Source organism: Sorex fumeus, unplaced genomic scaffold (genome assembly GCF_029834395.1).
Source record: "Sorex fumeus unplaced genomic scaffold, SorFum_2.1 ptg000129l, whole genome shotgun sequence".
Classification (NCBI taxonomy): Eukaryota; Metazoa; Chordata; class Mammalia; order Eulipotyphla; family Soricidae; genus Sorex; species Sorex fumeus.
Window position 1 is genome coordinate 7,719,659 of NW_026606186.1, and position 27,377 is coordinate 7,747,035.

Consider the following 27,377-nt stretch of genomic DNA (forward strand, 5'->3'; position numbering starts at 1 on the left):
AGTTGTCTGCACCAGTCCTACAATTTCATTATCCTGGGACTTATTTTTCATTTCCACAAATTAAAAGATGTATGAAGTTGAAAATTCATATAGAAAGTCAACATCATGAATCACTCCCCACCATAGCACTTCCTCAATGAATTTTAGTATATTGGAATTATTGAGCAAGTTCCAAAAGCTTCCTGAGAGGGAAGAGAAACGATTACATTCACAGTGCCAGAGCAATTGTACAGTGAATAGGTCACTTGCATTGCATGATGCTGACTAGGTTTGATCCCCACTATTCATATGATCCACTGAGCCTTAGAGGAGTGATCCCAGAGCCAGGGGTAAACTCTGAGTGCTGCTGGGTATGGTCCAATTCTGCCTTCCCTCACCCTCACAAAATTACAAACCAAGTAATTGCCGCATTATAGATTCAATGACAATGAAATAATGTTTCACAATTCTCCGTGAAATAATTTTTAATCTGAAATTATTCATGATGGGTCAGGTAGTTGCCAAGGCGAAGCCTGGGACTTTTTACGTAAACTTTATCAATTCAATGCTTGGTCAAGCCCACTCAAATTAAGAAAAAATAATGGATACTATCACTATCACTATGAATATACCTGGGTAACAGACCCTTTAAATGCCCCCACATCGAACTATAGGAAAGCATTGTGATGTTTTGCAAAGGAAAAGCCTGGGAAGATAAATACCAGTTAACTAAAATAAATAATAATTAGATAATAAACTTTCCAACAAAATAAATATACACATAAGTGTAATGGAAAATTGTGATTATACATATAAATGTAATGGAAAATTAAAAAGATTTTAGGTCAACGGAAACAATATGAAAGGAAAAAAACTTAGGAATATTCATTTGACATATATATTTGTACACAATACTCAGGGGTTACTCCTGGCAGTAGGCAGTGCTGGAAGGACCATATCGGATGCTGGAGATCAAGGCAGCCTCATGCCTCATGCATCAAATGCCCTACTCACTATACAAATTCTCCAGTTCACTGAAATGTATATATTTAAGAAACATTATTTTATTACACAAAAATAAAAAGTAAATAAAGACTATATGAAAACTAAACATAAGCTGATGAAAGATTTCCTTTGCTAAGTTTTATTAAGGAACAATAATTCAGGAAAGAAATAATATTCTTGTTTGTGCAGGAAGGCATAGAACTTATATGAAGGTATAGTAAAAAATTCTCATTGTGGTGGAAATATTGCTCTACTGAATATATTTCTTAGTGCTCCTTTCATATCCCTATTCCTCAGGCTGTAGATAAAAGGGTTCAACATGGGAGTAACAAAGGTATACAATATAGCCACTATGACATCCTTGTTATTAGAGTCATTGGATGAGGGGAAAAAGTACAGACCAATAATTGACCCATAATAAAGAGAAACTACAGTGAGGTGTGACCCACATGTGGAAAAGGCTTTGAATATTCCCTTTGCAGAAGGGGCCTTCAGGATGGTAGCCCCAATGCGGCCATACGAGACCAGGATGCATATGAACGGTACAGTGATCACAGGTGTACCGACAGCGAAGATAGCCAGGTCATTGGCTGTGGTGTCTGAGCTGGACAGCTTAAGTAAGGCAGAGAGGTCACAGAAAAAGTGGGGGACAACGTTGTCTCCACAGAAAGAGAGCCGGATGAGAAGCAGGGTATGGGAAAGGGCACTAGCACAGGATAGTACCCAAGACATAGTGACCAGCAGAAAACACAGGTTCTGACTCATGATGGTGGTGTAGTGGAGGGGGTGACAGATGGCCACATACCTGTCATAGGCCATGGAGGTGAGAAGGAGGCTGTCGATATCTCCAAAAAATATAAAGAAATACATCTGGGAAACACACCCTGTGTAAGAGATGGATTGACTCTGTGTCTGCATATTAAAGAGCATCTTTGGGGCTATCACTGAAGAGAAAGAGATGTCAGTGAGAGCCAGGTGACTTAGGAAGAAGTACATGGGGGTGTGGAGGCGGGAGTCCAACCTGATGAGTAAGATGATGAGCAGGTTCCCCAGCATAGTGGTCAAGTACATGATCAGGAAAAGGGCATAATATAGACCCTGTTTCTCTGTCCAGCTGGGGAGCCCCAAGAGGATGAACTCCGACACACAGCTATGATTATCCATCTCATGGTCTTTTCATTTCCTGGAGAGAAAAATAGATTATAATCTGAAAGAATGAGAAATCTATCACATAGCAGAACATAGTTTTAGAGAAATCTGTACATGAATTTTAACCTAACAGCTATTATGTTGATATTCTATATACCGAGTTAACATAAAAAAACTTCCTTCCAGTTAAAGGTAATAACTCATGAGTATATTGTACCTTCAGTTCTAAGGCTCAGAAAATCCTTCCATTTCTCTTTAGAGTCCAGTGAAGTTGATGGAGCATCTAAGAGCCTTAAAGATGCTTTGCAATAGGGAGCAGTGCCAGTTCAAAACCAAATAAGATAGATTTATTAACATGCACTTGCTTACAACTTCTGAACAATCTGTGTGGTCTCTACATTTAGAGTCATGAGGACAACCTGGGGGATAAGTCCCCATTCTGACTCCAAATTAGACTCAGGCTGAGGGAATAATCACTTGGTTCCCTCTGTTTCCCTTGGAGAACTGGTTGTTGTGGAAGCCATAGAGAATTCATCTTTGGAGAAAGGCAATGTAAAGTTCATATTTTTATGAGTTTGGTGCTTTAAAAAGCATTTTTGATGTATACAAAGGTATTAAGGAAGCTATTCAATGAATATAATATTTTTGGCTTCTACCACATAATTTTTTGTAACCTACTATTTAAGGCTTTAAGCTGAAATCTTCCAATTTAACATTATTCATTTTTTAATCATCAGGGGAAATTCACAGAACTCTTTTCCCCAGATATGGCAACAGTAGTCTAAACAAGCACTTTGTCTACTCTACTGAACAAATGAGGACATCTTTATTGAGAATGCTTCTCTTAATATAAAATAACATAAAATGAGACTGACACCCAAGGACAGTAGACACAGGACCAGGAATACCGCTCCATGGTTGGAAATCTGCCTCATGAATTGGGGGAAAAGGCAGCTGGAATAGTGAAGGGATCACTAAGTCAATGGTGGTTGGAGGGATCCTTTGGGATGGGAGATGTTTGCTGATTCATTTTCATTTCATTTCATCATCCTGTTAATCGTCGATTGCCTCGAGCAGGCCCCAGTAACGTCTCTTTCATCCTAGCCCTGAGATTATATTCACGGCTCTTTAGGAGAATGAGACCCATCATTGTTACTGGTATTTGGCATATTTGGTACGCCACGGGGAGTTTGCCAGACTCTGCCCTGTGGGCAGGCTACATTCAATAGCCTGCAAGTTTGTCCAAAGTAGGAATGAGATGCGGCCGCGCGGTTCCGGCATCTGGATTTTATAGTCTTTGAGTCTTGGCCGCTGATGGGATTACACGGCGCCAGGGGGCCAGGTGGTGGGTGTGACCCCCACCTACTGGAATTTGGAGGATCTGGGTGGAAGATGTTTGCTGATAGTAGATAAAATACCAAAAGTGATAGCTTCTCAGTATTTATACTGCAGACCATAATGCCCAAAAGTAGAGCTAGATTATGGGGTAATTGTCTGCCATAGAGGTAAGGGGAGGGTTGGGATGGGGACGCATTCTGGGGACATTGTCACTGTCACTGTCATCTTGTTAATCATGGATTACTCGAGCAGGCTCCAGTAGCGTCTCTATTTGTCCCAGTCCTGAGATTTTAGCATTGTAAACTTTATGCTCTCTCCCTGCGGATATGGCATGCCAACTGGATGTCCTTGGGCAAAATGGTGACACGCTTGGTGGGGAATGCGCAGAGGTTGGTGTCCTCGAAGAGCCCCACTAGGTAGGCCTCACATGCCTCCTGCAGCACCATGACTTCTGAGCCTGGGAGCGCAGGTTGGTCTTGAAGTTCTACGTGATCTCGCACACTAACTGCTGGAATGGCAGCTGGCAGATCTCACGTAGTGCCATGGTGTCGGGCTGGTTGTGAATGAATTTGCTAGATTTGGGTACACTGCCTTGTTTTACAACATTCTCCTGCCCTACTTCCTATCTTCATCACTCTTGATGGAAGCTAGTGGAATTTCTGGGTCATATGGAAGCTCCATTCAGTTCTGACAAATCTCCATATTGTTTTCCATAGGGACCCAACCAGACAACAGTTCCACCAGTGACATATGAGTGTTTCTTTTCCACCAAGTCCCTGCCAACACATATTGTTTCCCACTTAAAAAATAAATTTCACTCTCATTGCTGTAAGATGATAGCTCACTGTCATCTAAATCATGATTTATATGACCCTGATAACAAAAGATACACTTTTATATATGTCTACTGGTCATCTATCTGTCTCATTCAGAGACATGACTGTCTTCTCTCCCCATATTTAATAAAGTTTTTGGATTTTTTTGCTGTTATTTGAGTGCTTTTTATATATTGGAATTTAACACTATGTGTGGCGTGCTGAATGCAAATATTCTCTCTCATTAAGCTGGGTGTCATAGAGTGTTAGCCCTTATTTCTTTTTCCATGAAGAAGCTCTTTAAATTGATTTAGTTCCATTTATTTATTTTTGCTCATGTTGCCTTTACCAGTGAAATCATGTCATTGAGAACAACTTGTGTTATAAATCTTGGATTATTCTGTCCATATTTTTCCAAGTATATTTTATAAATTCTGGTCTGATCTCAAAGTATGTGATCTACATGTGATCCACTTGTGTGAATTGTGAGATATGTATTCAACTTCAGTTTTTAACATGCGGTTTTCACTTTTTCCAATACTACTTGCTAAAGAGGCTATCTTTATTCCACTTCTTGTACCCAACTCCTTTGTTGAAAATTATATGACCACACATTTGGGGACTTTTCTTTGGGTACTCAATTCTAACCCACTGGTAGGAGAATCTGTCCTTATGCCAGTATCAGTGCTATTTTGATTTTTATAGCTTTGTAATATAGTTTCTGTTATGTAAGGAGATATCATCCAACTTCTCATATCTCAGTATGTCTTTGGCTACTAGGGTGGTCTTTTGTGGGGGTGGCACACCCAGTGGTGCTCATGGCTCACTCTTGGCTCTGTACTTAGGGATCACTCATGATGGGGATCAGGTGGGGGGTATGTGGTTCCAGGCTTGAACCAAGGTTGGCCAAAGTCAAAGCAGCAAGCTCACTACCCACTGTACTATTTCTCCAGTCCCTATTCTGCCATTTTGTGATTCCATACAAACTTTATTATTTAGTATCTTAAGTCCTTGAAGAATATCACTGGAATCTGGACAGGAATTGCATTGAATCTATATAATAATTGAGTTAGGATGGTCATTTTGACAATATTAATTCTCCAATATATGAACAAGAAATATTTTTTAATTTTCTAAGTTCTCTTTCAAAAGTGACTTTGAGTTCTTATGGCATAGGTCTCTCACTTCTTTTATTAATTTGATTCTTGGGTACTGTATATTTTTGGATATATTTTGAATGTGTTAGACTCTTTGATAACTTCCTCTTCATTATTTGCACAGAGGCATGTAACACATTTTTGTGTGCTGAATTTTCAGCTGATGACTTCACTGTATTTAATTGTTTCTAACAGTTCTTTATTGGACTTTTTATGATCTTTTATATATATAATTGTGTTATCTGAAAATAATGGGAATTTAACTACTTTTCCAATTTGGATAACTTGATTTCTTTTTTTTACCTTTGTGCTTTTGCTAGTACTCCTAATACTATTTTGGATAAAAATGGAGACACATCTTTGCTTGTACTGGATCTCAGAGGAAAAGCTTTTATTTTAGCTTTTCATATTAAATATCCAAGTACTAACCAGGCCCGACCCTGCTTAGCTTCTGAGATCAGACGAGATTGGGCACGTTCAGGGTGGTATGGCCGTAGACAAGCGATAGCACAGCGGTAGGGCGTTTGCCTTGCATGCAGCCAACATGGCTGACCCGAGTTCGATTCCTCTGCCCCTCTCAGAGAGCCCGGCAAGCTACCAAGAGTATCTCGCCCGCACGGCAGAACCTGGCAAGCTCCCTGTGACGTATTTGATATGCCAAACACGGTAACAACAAAGTCTCCAATGGAGACGTTACTGGGCCCACTTGAGCAAATCGATGATCAACGGGAGGGCCTTTACTTACATATTAAAAATAATACTGGCTATCAGTTTGTTACAGATGTCCAGTACTATCTTGAGGAAGGTATTTCCCACACATATTTTATGAGGGTTTTTTGCATGAATTAGTGTTGGATCTTGTCAAAAGCTTTTTCTGCAGTAATTAATATGATTACATTTTTATCTTTCATTCAAAAGTTGAGCTCAAAACTTTCATATATTTTACCCACCCCACCTGACCTCCCCTCAATAACATATTACTCCACATTACACATGTTATAATGACACAGTTACTGATGTCTTATTAATAAAAGTTTATAGTTTACTTTAGAGTTCACACTTTGTCTTTTATGGAATTCAGGTATGAAAATGTATATTGATATGTACCTAGAGTCATAAGATCATACAAAATAGTTTCATTGATCTAAATTTATCTTTATGTATTTAACCTTCTCTATCTCTGTATCTGAGGCAACCACTGATATTTCTATTCTCTCTATGGTTGCATTTTCCAGAAGCCATATAGTTATAATTCACAGTAAGTAAAAAGTAAAGTAAAGGCCCTCCCGTTGATCATCAATTTGCTCGAGCGGGCCCAGTAACGTCTCCATTGGTGACTTTGTTGTTACTGTGTTTGGCATATCGAATACATCACAGGTGGCTTGCCAGGCTCTGCCATGTGGGCGAGATACTCTCGGTAGCTTGCCGGGCTCTCCGAGAGGGGTGGAGGAATTGAACTCGGGTCGGCCATGTTGGTTGCGTGCAAGGCAAACGCCCTACTGCTGTGCTATCGCTCCAGCCATAATTCACAGTATGGGTTCTTTTCAAATTGTATTCTCAAGACAACTCTGAAAAAGTAGTTTAGCAGTGAAAGTTATGTTTACCTTTACATGCTTACTGACAGTCTTCTATGTATAAAATTTACAAAAACTTTTCATATGTTCATTGGGTATAAAGCGGTATTGTTCATAGAAGCAAAACACTAAAGTAAAAAGAAATTATAAAAGAAAATAATCCTGTCACTGTCACTGTCCTCCCGTTGTTCATCGATTTGCTAGAGCGGGTCCAGTAACGTCTCCATCATGAGACTTCTTGTTACTGTGTTTGGCATGTCAAATACATCACAGGTAGCTTGCCAGGCTCTGCCGTGCGGGCAAGATACTCTAGGTAGCTTGCCGGGTTCTCCGAGAGGGGTGGAGGAATCGAACTCGGGTCGGCCATGTTGGCTGCGTGCAAGGCAAACACCCTACCGCTGTGCTATCGTTCCAGCCCAAAGAAAATAATGAAGTGTCTTATTTTCTCACAATGAAATTTTATATAACACAGATAAGAAAAATCCTAGGCAAAAAAGTGAAACACAGAAAAACAAGTAGCATCATTTCATTTGTATGTATTTGTAGAGCAATAAATTATGGAAGGGTCAAAACTCCCTAACATTAAGAATTCTGAAGACTTATGGATAAGTAATGGAATACTAAGATTATTAAAAAGATAATATATATTTCCAAAAGGAAAGGAAAGGAATATACCGTTGAGGAAGAGGCTTAACAATGTTTTAAATTTTGTACTAGTCTAGCGATTGTGAATTTTTACTCTTCTTTGAAGTATGACTATATGTAATATTTATTACATATGCACACATAATGTATTATTCAAATCTGTTCATACACTTTTATTTAAACTATACTTACTACATTTTATACATTATATGATTTACAATACTTATCAAATTTGAACCAAATTTTTTTAATTGTTAAACATTTTATTTTCAAAAAGTAGTTCACAATAGTTCACTACAGATAATATTCAAACTCCCACCCAACCAGCAAGCATCTTCCCACCACAATAAGAAGGAAGTGTGTAAAGGTTGTTGATTTCATTCTGGGGCCTTTTAAGCCTGTATATAAGATAATACAAGCAAGTATGTTAAAACTAAACACATGTGTGCTGCTATTAGGTACATCAGTGGGCTAGAGTATAGAGTATATCCAGGAAAAACTGCATCACTCTCTTCCAGGAGCTTTGTTTTGTAGTCTCTGCATCTTGGCTGTTGATGAGATTATGTGGCACAGGGGCGGTTGGGGGGGGTAGTTTGTGGGTGTGGCTGCCAAACTACTGGAAAACTGGGGATCTGGGTGAAGGAGGCCCAGTCCTGATCCGAGCAGACTTGGAGATCTTAGCCACGGGTCCCGCATACCTGGATTCCTCTGCCAGTTCCTTCACGCGTGAGGCTTGTCCGATTGTGTGGAGAGTGTCCTTGAGCATGGCTGTGGCTGGTTTCTGGAAGTTTTCGGCTGCCGGGGCTTGCTTAGGACAGGGAGGGAAACTCAACTCGTCCCCCTCTGAGGGGTCCCCTGTGAAGACAGCCTGGTGCAGGGGCAGGAGATTCTGCCGCAAAACTTGTTTTAAGGTTCTGAATTCCCTAAGCTATTGCCTGTCCGTGGAGCTCTGTCTTCAGTATTGTTTCTTCAATCTGAAGTATTGTTCGAAGAAGTATTGTTTTTTCAAATCTGAAAGATAATCTAGCTGGACAGAGTATTGTTGGTGAGGAATTCATTTTGTTAAGTTTTTGTGCTTTATCCTTCCACACTCCTCTGTTCCACAGAGTCTCATTTGATAGATCTGCTGTACATCTTCTGGTCTTTCCTTTGACTGTAAGTTCCTTTATGATCTTGCTCTTTTGATATTATGGCTTCATCTGTGTTTTTTTTTTGTCATTTTGAAGAAAATGTGTCTTGAAGTTTTCCTAGTTGAGTCTATTTTCACTGGGATCCTTTGGGCTTCTCAGATCATAGTTTCACAGTTTCTGTAATCCTCAACTCCGAGAAATTCTCTCTCTCTCTCTCTCTCTCTCTCTCTCTCTCTCTCTCTCTTTCTCTCTTCCACTCTCTCTTACTCTCTCCCATTTAAGCTTTTGGTCACACCCAGTGATGCTCAGGGATTACTCCTGGCTCTGCACTCAGGAATTACCCCTGATGGTGCTCCAAGGACCATATAGGATTCCAGGAATCAAATATGACTCTGTCACATGCAAGGAAACGCCCTATTTACTGTACTATCTCTTCAGCTTCAACTCTGGGAGATTCTTATGTATGATTTCTCGAACTAGTGTTTTTTTACTGCAAATTTGAACAAAATTTTTACAAAATTCATTAAAAATATTATTAGAGAACTTAGGATTTGATATTACACAAACATGTAGTTTGAGAATGACATGCAATTAATTATTTTAGTTTATTGAATTGAACTAGTTAAATTGTCTCTTGTAAATTGAACTTCTGTTTATTTAATCAGATTACATAGAATAATAATAGGGAGATGCTTGCCACATAATTGGCATTTAACATTGAAGTCAGTTCTTTCCTTGAACAGAGGTAATTTCCAAAGAATGGAAGATAAAACGTCATCATTTTGTTAATTCAGCTAGCAATTAAATTTATTTTTATTGATTGTCATAGTTTACAATAACATTAAAAGAGTTGATTTAAAATTATAATTCTACTATATCAATCCTTGCACCAGTGTTTTAAGATCACTCTTATCACTCTTATCAAAGAGCCATAAGAGACAAGGATGCATATGTATGGTATAGTGATGACTGCCAGTCCCATGGTGAGGATAACCAGTTCATTGACTGTGGTGTCTGAGCTGGACAGCTTGCCTGGTCCTGTACCTTTCACATCCCCTTAGTCACTTCAGTTCTGAATTCTACTGATTATGTGTCAGATATCTTTTTTAACAGAAAACAGATGATACTATATGCATGTATTAGGGGAAGAAGGACATTTTTGGTTTTAATTCACACATACTTACACTACTGCATGTAAGTCTTGCCTGGCTTTCTTAATATTCTTCATAGGCATTCTTAACAAACACTGAAAGGCTGAACTTCATATTGGAAATAGAAGGATCTCCTAAAATTATCTCATCACTAGGAAAGTCACTTTAAAATTTCTACTGTAATCTGTATTGCAAATCAAATGACCAAAAGGAGAGAAAGAGAATATGGGGTAAATCGTCTGCCTTGGAGGCAGCGGGAAGGTTGAATGGGACAGACATTTGTGGTGGAGAATGTGCAATGGTGGAGATATGGGTGTTTGACCATTGTATGATCGTAACTCAAACATGAAATCTTATAACTCTATCTCACAGTGATTAAATTAAAAAATTCTACTATAAAAATTTTTACTGTAACCATACTTATTGATCAGTTAGCCATTCTTACATAGGGAGATTGAATCAAGTTTGAATTCGGCACCTGACTCTAGTCCAAGACCCACCACATCCATTGTTTTGGATCTTAGGAACACCATATAGGTTCAATGTGTGGATGAGCCCACTCAAAATAAGAAAACAACAAAGTACTGTATCTTATCACCATCATTGTGAATATAACTTGACAAATGACTAGGATTGTTTTTAAAAATAAAAAAATTTAGAAAAACTGTTTCAAATTAATGTCATTCAAAAATACATCAAATGCACTACAAAATGAGGCACAAAGATACAAGTTTAAATTACAGAAAATAGTTTTGTTGTTTAAAGAATAAAAAATTGGGTATAAAGGTTGTGATTGACTAAAATAATTAATAAATAAAAGCTACCCAAATGAATAAATGAATAAATAAATACCTTTTAAGGAAAGTTGTAACCACAGAGAAAATTGAAATGTTTGTAGGACAGTGAGCAAAACAAGTAAAGGACAAAAACATTTTAGAAGAATCATTCAAAAGCAAATTTTAAATAAATCAATATGGAAGACATATTTTCAATAAACCTTTCACATGGCAAAAAAATAAAGAAGAAAAGTCACAGAGAAAATTATACAAACTAAAACATATCCCCAGAGTGCCATGCCAGGATACATTATGAAACAATCACTCATAGAAGAAGTAATGTTCTTATTGCATGTGCAGGATGGGAAGTTATAGGGCATAGGATGTTCATCGTAGTGAAAATATTGCTCTACTTAGCAAATTTCTCAGAGTTTAGATTCCTCAGACTTAGATAAAGGGGTTTTAGCATGAGAGTGACAAGAGTGTACATTACAGCAACAGCGACATCCTTCTTATTGGAGGTATTGGATGAGAGGAAAAAGTAGAAGCTGATAATTGATCCATAGTAGAGAGATACCACAGTGAGATGAAAGCCACATATGGAAAAGACTTTATAGATCCCTTGGCGGAGGGGACCTTCAGGATGGTGGCTCCAATGCGGCCATAAGAGACCAAGATGCATATGTATGGTATAGTGATATAGTGATGACTTCCACTCCCATGGTGAGGATAACCAGTTCATTGACTGTGGTATCTGAGCTGGAGAGCTTAAGTAAGGCAGAGAGGTCACAGAAGAAGTGGGGGACAGGTGGAGAGTGTGGCGAAAGTCACTAGCACAGGATAAGACTCAGGATAGGATTACTAGCAGAGAACACAGACTCTGATTCATGATGGTGGTGTAGCGGAGAGGGTGACAGATGGCCACATACCTGTCATAGGCCATGGAGGTGAGAAGGAAACTGCCAACATGAGCATAAAATAGGAAGAAATATACCTGAGAAACACACCCAGCATAAGAGATGGATTGGCTCTGTGTCTGCATAATAAAGAGCGTCTCTGGGGCTGTCACTGAAGAGAAAGAGACATCAGTGAGAGCTAAGTGACTGAGGAAGAAGACAATGGGGGTGTGGAGGCGGGAGTTTAGCCTGATTAGCAGGAGGTGTGCAGCTTCCCCAGCACGGTGGTCAGTAACACCAGGAAAAGGGCACAATATCGGTCCTCTTTCTCTGTCCAGTTGGGGATCCCCAAGAGGATGAACTCCAATGCACAGCTCTGGTTTTCCATCTTCAGGGTCTTCTATTGCTGGATATGAAAGGGAGATGATATGGTGGAAGGATGAGCAGTCTATCACAGAAAAGAATATGGTTTTAGACAAAGCTGATCATTATTTTAAACAATTATGGCTCATTTTTGGTCTTGCTAATGTCAAACTTTGGTCTGACATCAAGATATTCTGTGTCTAGCTAGAATCAGTATCTCTGTCATATAAACTATAAAATATCAGAAAAATTCAAATTAAAGCATGAGTAGATTCAGAGTTTATTATTAAAAACTGAGATTAGGACCTTTGAGTGTGAAGATAAGTCAGAAATAGTTACTTAATGTGATTGAGACCCTTATTAGTCTATAATCCTCCTTCACTTTTCCTATGACTCATCCAAGAATCAGCTAATGTTCTTTTTCCAAGAATTTTAGTATAAGAAACAACCCACTGGAGTCTTTTGAATCACCAACACATCAAAATTTGGAGACTTGGTGGGAACATTCTTTGTAATTGCTTCAGGCAAAGGCAGTAGAAACAAGAATATCAGTCAAAAATGTGAGATCTAGCAACATACTTGGTAATATTGTGATTAGTCTTCAAGTTAATTCTTTCCACTTCTCCACATTTTCAGTTTATCACCATTCTCCCTTTGGGTAGTTGGAGCTATTAGCTATTTTATTTTAATTACTCCTTGACTTAAATTTTTTTATATTTATTATTGTGGTTTAGGTAACAGATTTGCATTTGTCTTAATGTGTATGGTTTTCATGTAATGCTGCTGCACTCCACCACTAGCAAAGTACACATAAACCCGCCCCCCCCCCCCCCCACAGAAATGTCCTTGTGTTATAGTATCATCCTTCATTCCTCCTCTCTTTTTTTCCCCATTAAAAAAAAAGAGACCAGGATTCATGTCAGTAATTTCTATTGGAGTGCTAGCACAGCGGCAGGGCGTTTGCCTTGCATGCAGCCTGTCTGGCTGAGCCAGGTTCGATTCCTCTGCCCCTCTCAGAGAGCCTGGCAAGCTACGGAGAGTATCTCGCCCACATGGCAAAGCCTGGTAAGCTACCTGTGACGTGTTCCATATGACAAACACAGTAACAACAAGTTTCACGATGGAGACGTTACTGGGCCCCACGCTAGAGCTAATAGGTAAATAACGGGAGGACCATGACTGTGACAGTGACAATTCCTATTTACTGGCCTAATAATTGATATTATTGTAGCACTGTAGCATTGTGTAGCACGGTCCTCTCGCTGTTCATTGATTTACTTGAGCAGGCACCAGTAACGTCTCCATTGTAAGACTTGTTGTTACTGTTTTTGGCATATTGAATATGCCACGGGGCTGCAGCGATAGCAGGGGCTGGAGCAATAGCACAGCGGTAGGGCGTTTGCCTTACACGCGGCCAACAGGGCTGACCCGAGTTCGATTCCTTTGCCACTCTTGGAGAGCCCCGCAAGCTACTGAGAGTATCTCGCCCGCACGGCAGAACCTGGCAAGTTACCCGTGTCGTATTCCATATGCCAAACACAGTAACAAGTCTCATGCTGGAGACGTTACTGGGTCCGCTTGAGCAAATTGATGAACAACGGGAGGACCATGACCGTGACTGTGAATATGCCACAGGGAGCTTGCAAGGCTCTGCCGTGCGGGCAGGATACTCTTGGTAGCTTGCCCAGCTCTCTGAGAGGGATGGAGGAATCGAACCTGGGTTGGCCGTGTGGAAGGCTAACGCCCTACCCACTGTGCTATCGTTACAGCCACGCTATATTATATCAATTTACTAAATAGATATTATTAAGCAAGCATTATATTATTAATGAATATAATATTATTAGTAAGTCTGTTCTTAAGGAGTTTTAAATGTACCTTGAATATTAAAAGTTTTCTGCATGAAAGAAAAAAATGGACTTTCTAGTTATGGATTTAGAGAGGACAGGACTATGATATTTGAGGAACAGAAAAAAGAATCAGGGCATGATCATCATGGGAAAGTTCTGAGTTTGGAGAATTAGTCATGAGGTAGATTGTGTAAATGTTTTTCTGTCAAAATGGAAAGGTTTGATCTTATTTTCAGAGCAATTGAGCACCCACAGAAAGGTTTAAGTGAGGTTATGAATAAAATAATTTAAATATTACATTGGTTACTATGTTTGTCCACATAGCAAAGGCACAAAATAGCTTATCAATAATGTTGCTAGGAGGCTGTTATATTGTAGTTCAGGTATACAGTGACATCCACTTACCCTTGAACTAGAGATGAAGTTGGAGATGAATATAATTACAGCTTTGGGAAAAATATGGGTGAATGAACAATGCATTGGAGGTTGAAAGAAGAGCAAAAGAGTATTAGAAACTCAACCAAAACATAATTCCCTACGGTAATATCTGTAGACTTCGGAATGACAACAAAGCTATGCTCTAATACCATAGTACACGGTATATGCATTTACACACAAATACATTCAATATATATATATATACATATATATATACACACACACATATATACACGAAATCTCACTGCTGAAAGTGATTTTCCTGTTACACCACTGCCTCTTAGGTGATGAGCATATAATACCTTCAGCAATGAGTTATGGGCAAGTTTTTCATTTCTATCTAGAAGCCACGGTGAAGCAGATTGAGTCTCTGAGAGGCTTAATGATACATTGCAGAAGGAAGAATTGTCAGTTCTAAACCAAGAAAGATAGATATATCAAAGTACACTTGTTTACAACTCCTGAGCAATCAGTGGGTGTTCTAAATTTATAATCATTGAGAAGACTCTGGGGAACAGCTCCCCCATCTAAGCTTCAAATTAAATAAAGAGGAGAAAAATAATTATTTCATTTCCTTTGGTCCCCTTGAGAGAACCCTTTGTTGGTACTAGGCAATAGAGAATTCATCCTTGAAAGTTTGCTAGGAATTTTGTGTTTCACAAAATATTTTGCCTTTTCAGTTACCCGTAGGAAAAATGTAACTCAATGTAAACAATCCCATGCTAAACTCAGTTCTGTAAACCACTCTCAGGTTCTACAGAACTGGGCTTAGTGTGACAGAGGGAGTGAGAATTGGGGGACCCCGAGGCAAAGGCAGAGGGAAGTGGACACTGGTGCAGGACATGTGGGGCAGGAATGATATATGCATTGACGATAACATTGACAGTATTGTAAATCATGGTGACTGAAATAAAATCTTTAATTTTTGTAAAAGAATAGTAAAATAGAGGTTGACTAAGATAATCTCATTACCTTTTTTTCCTGTGTCCTAAACTATTCCAAGAAATGCAGAAGTATTCTAATACTTTCACCATCTAAACAAAATGATGAAGGAATTTTTATTCTATCACCATAATTAGACTCAGGACAATGGAAAATAATTTTCATAAATGTCGATCTATTGCCTACCAGCTATGAAATGAAGTTCTTTTGGTGGAAATTTATTACAGTTCTACCATTAGGAAGCCTACTTTGCTGAAATCCAGAGCTGAAAAGACTTCCTCCTCAAAGTTGGAAACCCAATGGATACTTCATACTATAAACATTGAGATAAAAGTAAAATCTACGTTGCTACAAGATTTATTAATGGATGTTCACTTATTGTTGGGGAAATTCTAATTAAGACAATGGGATTTCATCTCACACAAATGAGAATAGTGTGTACCAAAAAGATAGTCGAGTTGTGTTGATGAGGATGTGGTAAAAAAGGAACTGTAGTCATTGCTGGAGAGAATGTAAATATGGTCACTGTAGTTTACAATAATCAGAACATGGGACCAACCCAGATTTCCAATGGCAGATGAGCGAATAAAGATATATATACACAATAACATTGTCAGCAACTTCGTAAATCACAGTGCCTAAACAAAAACAAATACTATAAAATCAGTTATAAGTCTTTTTACCTCATTAGTAGCACTGTAGAACTGTCCTCCCATTGTTCATCGATTTGCTCAAGTGGGCACTAGTAACATCTCCATTGTGAGACTTCTTGTTACTTTTTTGGCATATTGAATATGCCACAGGGTGCTTGCCAGGCTCTGCCATGAGGGTGGGATACTCTCTGTAGCTTTCCGGGCTACCTCAATAGTAATAAAATTAAATTTAAATACACAATATATACACAATGGAATACCATGCAGTCACAAGTAAGGATGAAATCATGAAATTTATTGTAACTTGGATGGAAATGGAGGATCTTGTGTTAAGTGATGTAAGTCAGAAAGACAAAGATAAAAACTGATGTTTTAACTAATCCATGTTATAAAGAATAACATGATAAGGGAATGGACAGTATCAAAAGTGGGCAAACACTTGACCCTAGACTATAGGAACAAAAATGCCATGAAGGGAGAGATGGAGGGAAAAGCAAAAATCAGTGTTACGGTAGGTTTAAAATAGGATCCTTACTCTGCTATCCTGTTAACATGTAAGTATAAGAGCTAGCTTTAAGTCCAAATTAGAAGTTTCAGGAGAATTCATAATTTGAGTTGGATCAGGAATGAATTTGTAAGCATAAAATTTGGGGAAAAGATTTCACATTACTGCCCACCCTCTCTGCTTCCTCTGCTTTTTTTCCCCAGGTGGCAGTTTCTTCTCTCTTACATTTTCTTTTTAAAATCTTTTTGGGAAAGAGACAAGAATTCACCAGGATATATATATACATATATGTACATAAATATATATATATGTGTGTGTGTATCATGATTTTTCTGAAGTACATAAACAATATTATTCAATATTAAAGATATTAAAAAAGAAAAAGATATAGTTTGCATCCACTTAAGATAAAATTGTCTAATTGTCTCTGGAGCTTTTCTATTAATGAGTTTCTCCATTTTTCATGAATTTTTCATTCACTATTTTGTGATAGGAGATTGGACAAACAAGTATATTTGTAAATGGCTAATTATAGATTAATACCCAACAGCGATAGCACAGTGGGTAGGGTGTTTGCCTTGCATGCGGCTGATCTGGGTTTGATTGCTCCGTCTCTCTCAGAGAGCCCTGCAAGCTACCGAGAGTATCCTGCTTGCACAGTAGAGCCTGGCAAGCTACCCGTGGTGTATTCAATATGCCCAAATCAGTAACAAGTCTCACAATGAAGACGTTACTGGTGCCCACTCTAGCAAATCGATGACAGTGGGATGACAATGGGATGACAGTGTTGCAGTGCTACCCATCACTCTAGAAGATTTAAAAAACTTTGTCCAAAGATTTGCCTTGACTACTAGAATCAGTTTTTTGACATTAGAAGTAAAAATGCAATAGCATTTGTAGAAATGAGCTTGAGGAGGAAAGCAGCACATTACTGGCTGTATTCACACTATAAAATCTGTCACATGAGAGCCAGAGGTAAATTCTATAGAGAATTGAGAAGCGCCTCAAAGGTGTTTTTATTTCAGTCATCTAAAATGGTTATAAGTATATTCTAGATATTCCTAAAAATTTGCTTATAATGGAGGCCAAAATACTAATTTTGAGCCTGAAGCTTTCTAAAACAGATATAAATTAAAATTGTGTTGCAAAAATATATTGGCCATCAATTTATTATTTTTTTGTTTTTATGTACTTGAGACCCACCCCAAGGGACCCAGCCCTGGCAGCCGACCTCCACTGCCCAACCACTGCCATGCTTCAGGCTGCGACACATTATAAAACACTTCCTACCCATATATGCCACTCGGAGAGCCCAGCAAGCTACGGAGAGTTTCCCGCTTACCGGGGCAGAGCCTGGCCAGCTCCTAGTGATGTATTTGATATGCCAAATACAGTAACGACAACAGATCTCATTCCTCTGACCCTGAAAGAGCCTCCAATCTTTGGGAAAATACAAATAAGAAGAGGCTGCTAAAATCTCAGGGCTGGGAGGCGTCCGCTTGAGTAATTTGATGAACAATGGGATGACAGTGATACAATGATGTACTTGAGATATTCTATGAATATTTTAGCAATTAATGTATAAAAATAAAATATTTAAAAGAATATAATAATATATGTATATATAGTGTGTGAAATATCAGGAGAATAATTAGAAAATTTTCAACTACATATTTGGCAGTTAGGGATGTATTTTTTTTGCAGGGGTATTCTTGAGGCTTTGAATATGGACATTTTGTATGAGACATTTATCTGGAATAATTCAAAGTCTCTGACAACTAAGTATGTGTAGCAACTCTGGTTACTGGATGATTCATAAGTGTTCTCACCTTTCAAGAGTCCCTGGGTTTATCAACATCTGTTTAAGTTACCCAGAGAAGTTCACCAATAGTGTTTTGATATATTTAAACTTTAAGTTATTTTTAAAGAAACCTCAGTTTTCTCAGTTACATATATACAAATTAAGCATAGTTTTTAAAAAGGAAGGTGCTGGTTATCATGGAGTGACTTGAATAAGATATGAGAAAAACATGTAAAGTTTTCCTCAGGTGCAAATTTTGGGAGGTACCCTATATCAGAGGGATAATGACAGAGGGCCAATGAAATAAATCATAGGTAGTATATGAAGAAACAAAGTGAGGGAATAGAGAATGTCTAATGAACACAGACCCCCGGACTCAAACAACAGAACTGATACTACCCAAGGAGAGCTGTTTGAAAACCTGTTGCAATGCCCATTGTTCCTGTTCTTCAGAGTATCTTGGCTCAGTTGAAATCTGCTCTGGATATAAAATTTAAGTCCCATAATTAAACAGGAATTAGATGAGGTTTTCTTAGCTATAGCATCTGCTTGGCTATGTCCTTTAATTGTTTCAATATCTCCTTTTTTGATGGCCCTTGCAGTACATAACTGCTATTTTTTGGGGGGCCTGCATTGCTTTCAACAGCTCTGAAATTTTTTCTCCAGCCTTAGAGGACTATTTTCAGTTTTTAGATATCCCTTGTCCTTTGATAATGCTGCATGAACATGGAAGACTAAGAAAGCATATTTAGAGTCCATATAGGGTTCTTTATTCCAAGTCCTTTAACTAATTGGGAGGCTGGAGTGAGAGCAATTTCTTCTTCTTTCTGGGATTGATGTTATCCCAAGCTAGGTTTCAGCTTCCTCTGACTGGTCAGACTCACAATAGCATATGTAGCTTTCAGAATTTCTTCATCAACTAGGCTACTTTCCAGTAAAGCAAGTGTCCTCTGGATTATCCAAGAGGGTATCTCTTAAACTAGACCGGGTTTTGTAGACTTGTCTTATATCTATGCACATGTGATCTTTACTTTTTAAAGATTTCCTCAGGGAGTGGAATAATGGTTGCTGGATTAAGGGATTGACAAATCCTAAATTTTACTCCTGCAGAGTCTACTGTGTGGCTGGTGGGCTACCTTCATGATCCAGTTGACAAAGGGAAAGTCTTAGTAGGAATTTTGGTAGTTTGTCTGTACCCCATAAGTCTCTTATTCATTTTTTGAAAGCTAAAATAAAATTTATTGTCTGCAAGTACTAATGGTTACACAGAAAGTGTGACTTAGATTTATTTACAGTAGTCATATATGCACTAAGAAGTACAGCACAGTCAAGAATAATGTTAAGAAAGATATGTGGGAGCAAAAGAAAATCACAGAAACATCCTGGAAAGTACAGAAAACTATTTACTTTGTTGTCAGATTTGAAAAAATGGTCTCAAGGGTGGAAAAAAAATCAAGGTAGTTTTTCATATTACGAGTAATTGGTATTAGTTGTTTACTGAAGACCTTTTATTTTTAACGCACTCTGAACTTGATTAAGAGCTCCATGACTTAGAATTGGCCTCACATGCTGGGGAGAAAAGGCATCTGGGATAGAGAAGGGACCACCAAGTAAATGATGCTTGGAGGGATCACTCAGGATGGGAGATGTGTGCTGAAAGTAGACTATGGACCAAACATGAAGGCCACTTAGTTTCTGTATTTCAAACTGTAACACCCAAAAGGAGAATGGGAGTAAGAGGGAATGTGCCTGCCACAGAGGCAGGGGGTGGGGATGTGGTGGGAGTGGTGAGAGGGACCCTGGGAAAACTGGTGGTGGAGAATGGGCACTGCTAGAGGGATGGGTAGTCGAACATTGTACGACTGAAACATAGTCAAGAAAGTTTATAAGTCTGTAACTGTATCTCACGGTGACTCATTAAGAAAAAACCCTTGGCACAGGGTTCAGAAATTGAAAAAAAAAAGTCTGGACTTTTAACAGCTTGCCCTAGAGGAAATTTTGTGAACTTCTCTGACTTTAGGGCTGTCACTGGTAGGAGGCACCAGGGCCACAAAGTATTTAGCTAAAATATTTAGATCAGTTGGCATGACAGAGTCTTGTTCGTTATTGGAATTAATCAAACAAATCACTCCACCAACTAAGAACAGCCATGCACTGCCAACCACGGAATCAAGAAAGAGCTAACATTCTGTCAATCCTGTTCATATCCGGTCTGGATGAGGTTTCCCATGTTGAATCAAATTAAGCCATAGGCTCAATTCCTTTAAAGTTTCAATTTTGCAACCATACTCCCCACGGAATCCAAACGCTTTGGTTTCCCAGAAGCTGCTCGGCAAGTCATGGAAATAACGCTGCCGCATCACCAGTTGGCTTCATTTATGGTTGGAACTACGATGGCATCTGATTGTCTTCCGACCTCTGACTTTCGTTCTTGATTAATGAAAACATTCATGGCAAACGCTTTTGCTCTGGTCCATCTTGCACTGGTCCAAGAATTTCATCTCTAGGGGCACAATATGAATGCCCCCGGCTGTTCCTTTTAATCATGGCCTCAGTTCTGAAAACCAACAAATTTGAACCGCGGTCCTGTTCCATTACTCCTATCTGCAATATCAAGGGCGGCTTGGACCTGCTTTGAACACTCTAATTTTTTCAAAGTAAACAGTTCGACAGGATGCTCAGCTAAGAGCATTGAGAGGTTAGGGGCAGGGATGTGCGGTGGCTCACCTCTCAGCGAACTGCCCACCGGCTCCCAAGATACAGCTATGAGCTTTTTAACTGCAGCAACTTTAATATACACTATTGGAGCTGGAATTACCACTGCTGCTGGCACCAGACTTGGCCCCTAATGAATCCTCATTAAAAGATTTAAAGTGGACTCATTCCAATTACAGGGCCTTGAAAGAGTCCTCTATTGTTATTTTTTGTCACTACCTCCCCCAGTCGGGAGTGGGAGTGGGCTGGAGTGATAGCACAGCAGTTAGGGCATTTGCCTTGCATATGGCTTACCCAGGTTTGATTCCTCCATTACTGTCGGGCTCTCCGAGAGTATCACGCCTGCATGGCAGAGCCTGGCAAGCTACCCAAGGCATTTTCGATATGCCAAAAATAGTAACAACTCTCACAATGGAGACGTTACTGGTGTCCGCTGAGTAAATCGATGAGCAATGGGATGACAGGGATACAGTGATACAGTGATTTAGATCAGGGGCGGAGGAATCGAACTCAGGTTGGCTATGTCGGCCACATGCAAGGCAAATGCCTAGCTGCTGTGCTGTAGTGGGCGACCTGGGTTCGATTCCTCTGCCCCTCTTGGAGAGCCCAGCAAGCTACAAAAAGTATATCACCTGCATGGCAAAGCCTGGCAAGCTACCCGTGATGTATTTGATATGCCAAACAAAACACAGTAACAAGTCTCACAACGGAGACGTTACTGGGCCTGCTCGAGCAAATCAATGAATAACTGGAGGACAGTGCTACAGACAGTGATACAGATATGTTTCTATAGTTATAAGATTATACAAAATAGTTTTATTGGCCCCCAAATTTTCCTTTGCTTTATTTATTTCTCTCAACCTTTATATCTGAACCCTGGCAACCAATGATTCCTCTGCTGTCTCTGCAGTATGTTTTTTCAAAATATCACATACTAGGTATTTGCAGACTTTTCAAATTGTCTTCATAAGACTATTAGAGAGAGTTTAGCAGTAAAATTTAAGCTCAATGTACACATACATACAAATCAGTAATTATTCTTCTGTGTATACAATTCAAGATCTTTTTCATATGTCAATAGATTAGATGATGACTAAGAATGTGTCTAAGAAACATTGCTCATAAAAGTAAACCACTGAAAAACAAAAATCAACCATGGAAAGTTGTCTTGTATAACTGGATAAATTTCTTTTCTTTTTTTTCTTTTTGGGTCACACCCAGCAAGGCTTAGGGGTTACTCCTGGCTCTGCACAAAGGAATTACTACTGGTGGTGCTCAGGGGAACATATGGAATTCAGGGAATTGATCCCGGGCTGGCTGCGTGCAAGGCAAACACCCTAACCACTGTACTATCACTCCAAACCCTAACATGGATAAATTTCACAAAAAAAAATGCTAGATAACAAGCAGAGAAAAAAATGGGAAGATCAATATACACCAGTATTTCTCTTTTTAAAACTTTAAAGAAAAGTATGCGTGCTGAAAATATTAAACATAACTTAAAGAGACTGCATACTTCCAAGAAGAGACGAAGATGCTGATGAGGAGGGTAAAGGGGGACGTAGCAATAGTATTTGTTTTATACTAGTTCACCCTAAGGATTATGAATGAGAAATTTTGCTTTTATTCTTTAAAGTGTGACTATGTTAAATATATTATATATTATACATTAGCATATTATTTATCTATATGTATTCACAAACTTTTATAAAATATGTTCTTAATATTACCTATATTGTTTAGAAATTTTTCAATATTTACCAGAATTTGAATAAACTCTTCACTAAATATAAAATTACTTCTAAGGTTTGTAAAATATTTGTTACTTAACAAATTAAGGATTTTATCTCACGTATATATGTACTTTGAGTACCACATTCACTGTATATTGCTAGTTTAGGGGATAGGAAAATTTAAATTGCCTTTATGAAAATGATCTTCCTTTTCTTAAACAATTAATTAGGTTAAAAATAATAATAAGAGGGATGTATTTGTCACATTATTGTCATATGATAATGACATTTTTTGTGTTTTCCTTGAGCAGAGATAGTCTCCCAAGAGCTGAAGAGAGAGACATAAGATTCTATATTCATGTAGCATGTGCAGAAGTATATATTTTTGTGTTAATAAATCTAAACTATCCTGAATTTTTACCTGAAATTCTTGATATTATTTCTTCCTAATTCCCATGAATATAACCTCACACCTTGAAAGGCTGAACCCCCTTTTAAGAAAGGAATAATCACCATCAATTGCATCACACTTGGAAAGTAACTTTAAAATCCCATTTCTCACCTCAATCCCTGTACCATTAAGCCTTCCTCAGACACAAAGGTGCATCACAATTGGAAGGTGACTAAAATTTCATCTTTTAGTCTGTTATCTGAACCATATAGCCTTCCTCAGACACAAAGGGACCCAAAAGAATTTGAGTTCACCACCAGTTGTCTGCACCAGTCCTACAATTTCATTATCCTGGGACTTATATTTTATTTCCACAAATTAAAAAATGTATGAAGTTGAAAATTCACATAGAAAGTCAACATGATGAATCACCCCCCACACATACCATAGCACTTCCTCAAGCAATTTTAGCATATTGGGATTATTGAGCAGGTTCCAAAAGCTTCCTGAGTGGGAGGAGAAACAATTACATACACAGTGCCAGAGCAATTGTACAGTGAATAAGTCATTTGCCTTGCATGCTGCCGACCTAGGTTTGATACTGCCTTTCATATGATCCATTGAGCCTTACAAGAATGATCCTTGAGCACAGAGTCAAGGGTAAACTCTGAGCACTGCTGGGTGTGGCACAATTCTGCCTTCCCTCAATCCTGCAAAATTACAAACAAAATTACAAAATTGCCACATCATAGATCAAATGACAATTAAATAGTTCTTCACAATTCTCAGTGAAATAATTTTTAATCTGAAATTATTCATGATGTGTCAAGCAGTTGCCAAGGTGACTCCTGGGACTTTTTTTTTGCTTTTTTTTTTTTTTTGGTCACACCTGGCGATGCTCAGGGGTTACTCCTGGCTTTGCACTCAAGAATCACTCCTGGCAGTGCTCAGGGGACCATATGGGACGCTTGAAATCAAATCCAGGTCAGCCGCATGCAAGGCAAATGGCCTACCCACTGTACTATTGTTCCAGCCCCATCCTGGGAATTATTACGTAAATTGTATCAATTCAATGCTTAGCCAAGCCCACTCAAATTAAGAAAAAATAATGGATCCTATCACCATCACTATGAATATACCTGGGTAACAAACCCTCCAAATGCCACCACACCGAACTATAGGAAAGTATTGTTGATGTTTTGAAAAGGAAAAGCTTGGGAAGATAAATACCAGTTAACTAAAATAAATAATTAGATAATAAACTTCCCAACAAAATACATATACATGTAATGGAAAATTGTGACTATATACAAAATTAAAAAGATTTTAGGTCAAAGAAACAATGTGAAGGGAAAAAACTTAGAAAGATTCATTGGACATATACACAATGCTCAGGGGTTACTCCTGGCAGTTGGCAGAGCTGGGAGCACCATATGGGATGCTGAAGATCAAGACAGCCTCATGCCTCGTGCAAGGCAAATGCCCTACTCATTATACTAACTCTCCAGTTCACTGAAATGTATATATTTAAGAAGCATTTTTTATTACACAATAAAGAAAACTAAATAAAGACCACATGAAAACTAAAGCATAAACTGATGAAAGATTTCCATACTAGGTTTTACTAGGGAACAGTTCAGGAAAGAAATAGTCTTCCTGTTGTTTGTGCAGGAAGACATAGACCTTATATAAAGTTATAGTAAATAAAATTCTCATTGTGGTGGAAATATCGCTCTACTGAATATATTTCTTAGTGCTCCTTTCATATCTCGATTCCTCAGACTGTAGATAAAAGGGTTCAACATGGGAGTAACAAGGGTGTACAATATAGTCACTATGACATCCTTGTTATTAGAGTCATTGGATGAGGGAAAAAAGTACAGTGCAATAATTGATCCATAATAAAGAGAAACTACAGTGAGGTGTGACCCACATGTGGAAAAGGCTTTGAATATTCCCTTTACAGAGGGGGCCTTCAGGATGGTGGCCCCAATGCGGCCATACGAGACCAGGATGCATATGAACGGTACGGTGATCACAGGTGTACCGACAGTGAAGACAGCCAGATCATTGGCTGTGGTGTCTGAGCTGGACAGCTTAAGTAAGGCAGAGAGGTCACAGAAGAAGTGGGGGACAACGTTGTCTCCACAGAAAGAGAGCCGGATGAGAAGCAGGGTATGAGAAAGGGCACTAGCACAGGATAGTACCCAGGACACAGTGACCAGCAGGAAACACAGGTTCTGACTCATGATGGTGGTGTAGTGGAGGGGGTGACAGATGGCCACATACCTGTCATAGGCCATGGAGGTGAGAAGGAAACTGTCTACATCAGCATAAAATATAAAGAAATACATCTGGGAAACACACCCCGCATAGGAGATGGATTGGCTCTGTGTCTGCATATTAAAGAGCATCTTTGGGGCTGTCACTGAAGAGAAAGAGACATCAGTGAGAGCCAGGTGACTGAGAAAGAAGTACATGGGGGTATGGAGGCGGGAGTCGAGTCTGATGAGCAGGATGATGAGCAGATTGCCCAGCACAGTGGTCAGGTACATGGTCAGGAAAAGGGCATAATATAGGTCCTGTTTCTCTGTCCAGCTGGGGTGCCCCAAGAGGATGAACTCAGATGCACAGCTCTGATTGTCCATCTCATGGTCTTCTCATTTCCTGGAGAGATAAATAGATTATAATCTGAAAGAATGAGAAATCTATCACGTAACAGAACATAATTTTAGACAAGTCTTTATGTGAATTTTAACCTAACAGCTATTATATTGAAATTCTATATACCAGGTTAACATAAAAAAAACATTTTTCCTCCAGTTTAAGGCAATATATTGTACCTTCAGTTCTGAGGCTCAGGGAATTCTTTCATTTGTCTTGAGAGTACAGTGAATTTGATGGAGCACCTAAGAGTCTTGAAGATGCTTTGGAATAGGGAGCAGTGTCAGCTCAAAACCAAATAAGATAGATTTATTAACATACACTTGTTTATAACTTCTGAACAATCAGTGTGGTCTCTAACTTTAGTGTCATGAAGACAAAACCCTGGGGGACAAGTCTCCATTCTGACTCCAAATTAGACACAGGCTGTGGGAATAATCATTTTACTTCCTCTGGTTCCCTTAGAGAACTAGTTGTGTGGAAGCCATAGAGAATTAATCTTTGAAGATATGTGATATTGCTTCATATTGCTGTGAGCTTGGGGCTTTAGAAAGAATTCCTGATATATATTAAGCTATAGGGAAAGCTATTCAATGGATATTACATTTTGGGCTCCAACTCATAATTTTTTGTAACCAATTATTTTAGACTTTAAGCTGAAATCTTTCAAATTAACATTATTCATTTTTTAATCATCAGGGGAAATTCACAGAACTCTTTCCCCCAGATATGGCAGCAGTTGTCTAATAAGCGCTTTGTCTACTCTATTGAACAAATGAGGGCATTTTGATTGAGAATGTGCCTCTTAATATCACTGTCACTGTACTGTCCTCCCATTATTCATCAATTTGCTCGAGTGGCCACCAGTAGCATCTCCATTGTGAGACTTGTTGTTACTGTTTTTGGCATATAAAATACATCATGGGTAGCTTGCCAGGTTTTGCTGTGTGGGTGGAATACTCTCAGTAGCTTGCCGGGCTCTCCAAGGGGGGCAGAGGAATCAAACCCAGGTCAGCCGTGTGCAAGGCAAACACCCTACCCGCTATGCTATCGCTCCAGCCCGCCTCTAAATATAAAAGAACATAATATGAGACTGACACCCAAGGACAGTAGACACAAGGGCCAGGAATACTGCTCCATATATAAAAATCTGCCTCATAAAGTTGGGGAGAAGGCAGCTGGAATAGAGAAGGGATCACTAAGTCAATCATGGTTGGAGGGATTGTTCGGGATGGGAGATGTGTGCTGAAAGTAGATAAAGGAGCAACCGTGCTAGCTTCTCACTATCTATATTACAAACCATTGCAAACCATAATGCCCAAAAGTAGAGTGATAGAATGATAGAATGGGGAAAGTTGTCTGCCATAGAGGTAAGGGAGGTTGTGATGGGGGCAAATACTGTGGATATTGGTGGTGAAAAATGCGCATGGTGGAGGGATGGGTGTTGGATCATTGTATAACTGAAACTCAAACATGAAATCTTTGTAACTATCTCATGGTGATTCAATAAAAAAATAAATTAAAATTAATAATTAATTTTTTTAAAGAGAAAATATGCCTCTTTTGCTGTGCATGTGTACATGTTGTGAAACACTGTGGGAATGTTCAAGATTCATTCCTGAGATCCTGGGGAGAGAAACATTTAAAAGAGTTCATTTTTAATAGTGATGAGATAATAACATGAATATGGGATGCAGAGTCATCATT

General features: G+C 38.8%; 1 protein-coding gene and 1 pseudogene across 1 annotated transcript; both read right to left on the reverse strand.

The window, feature by feature from the left end:
• Positions 1 to 1,212: 1,212 nt before the first annotated feature.
• Positions 1,213 to 20,619, reverse strand: LOC130045724 (olfactory receptor 1J4-like; annotated as a pseudogene).
• Positions 20,620 to 20,718: 99 nt separating this feature from the next.
• LOC130045725 (olfactory receptor 1J4-like) lies at positions 20,719 to 25,654 on the reverse strand. Its single transcript, XM_056138561.1, has 3 exons — positions 24,757 to 25,654; positions 24,520 to 24,566; positions 20,719 to 21,012 (listed from the first exon to the last, which is right to left on the reverse strand). Exons 1-3 carry the CDS (start codon positions 25,652 to 25,654, stop codon positions 20,719 to 20,721), a joined length of 1,239 nt encoding a protein of 412 aa, XP_055994536.1.
• Positions 25,655 to 27,377: the final 1,723 nt, after the last annotated feature.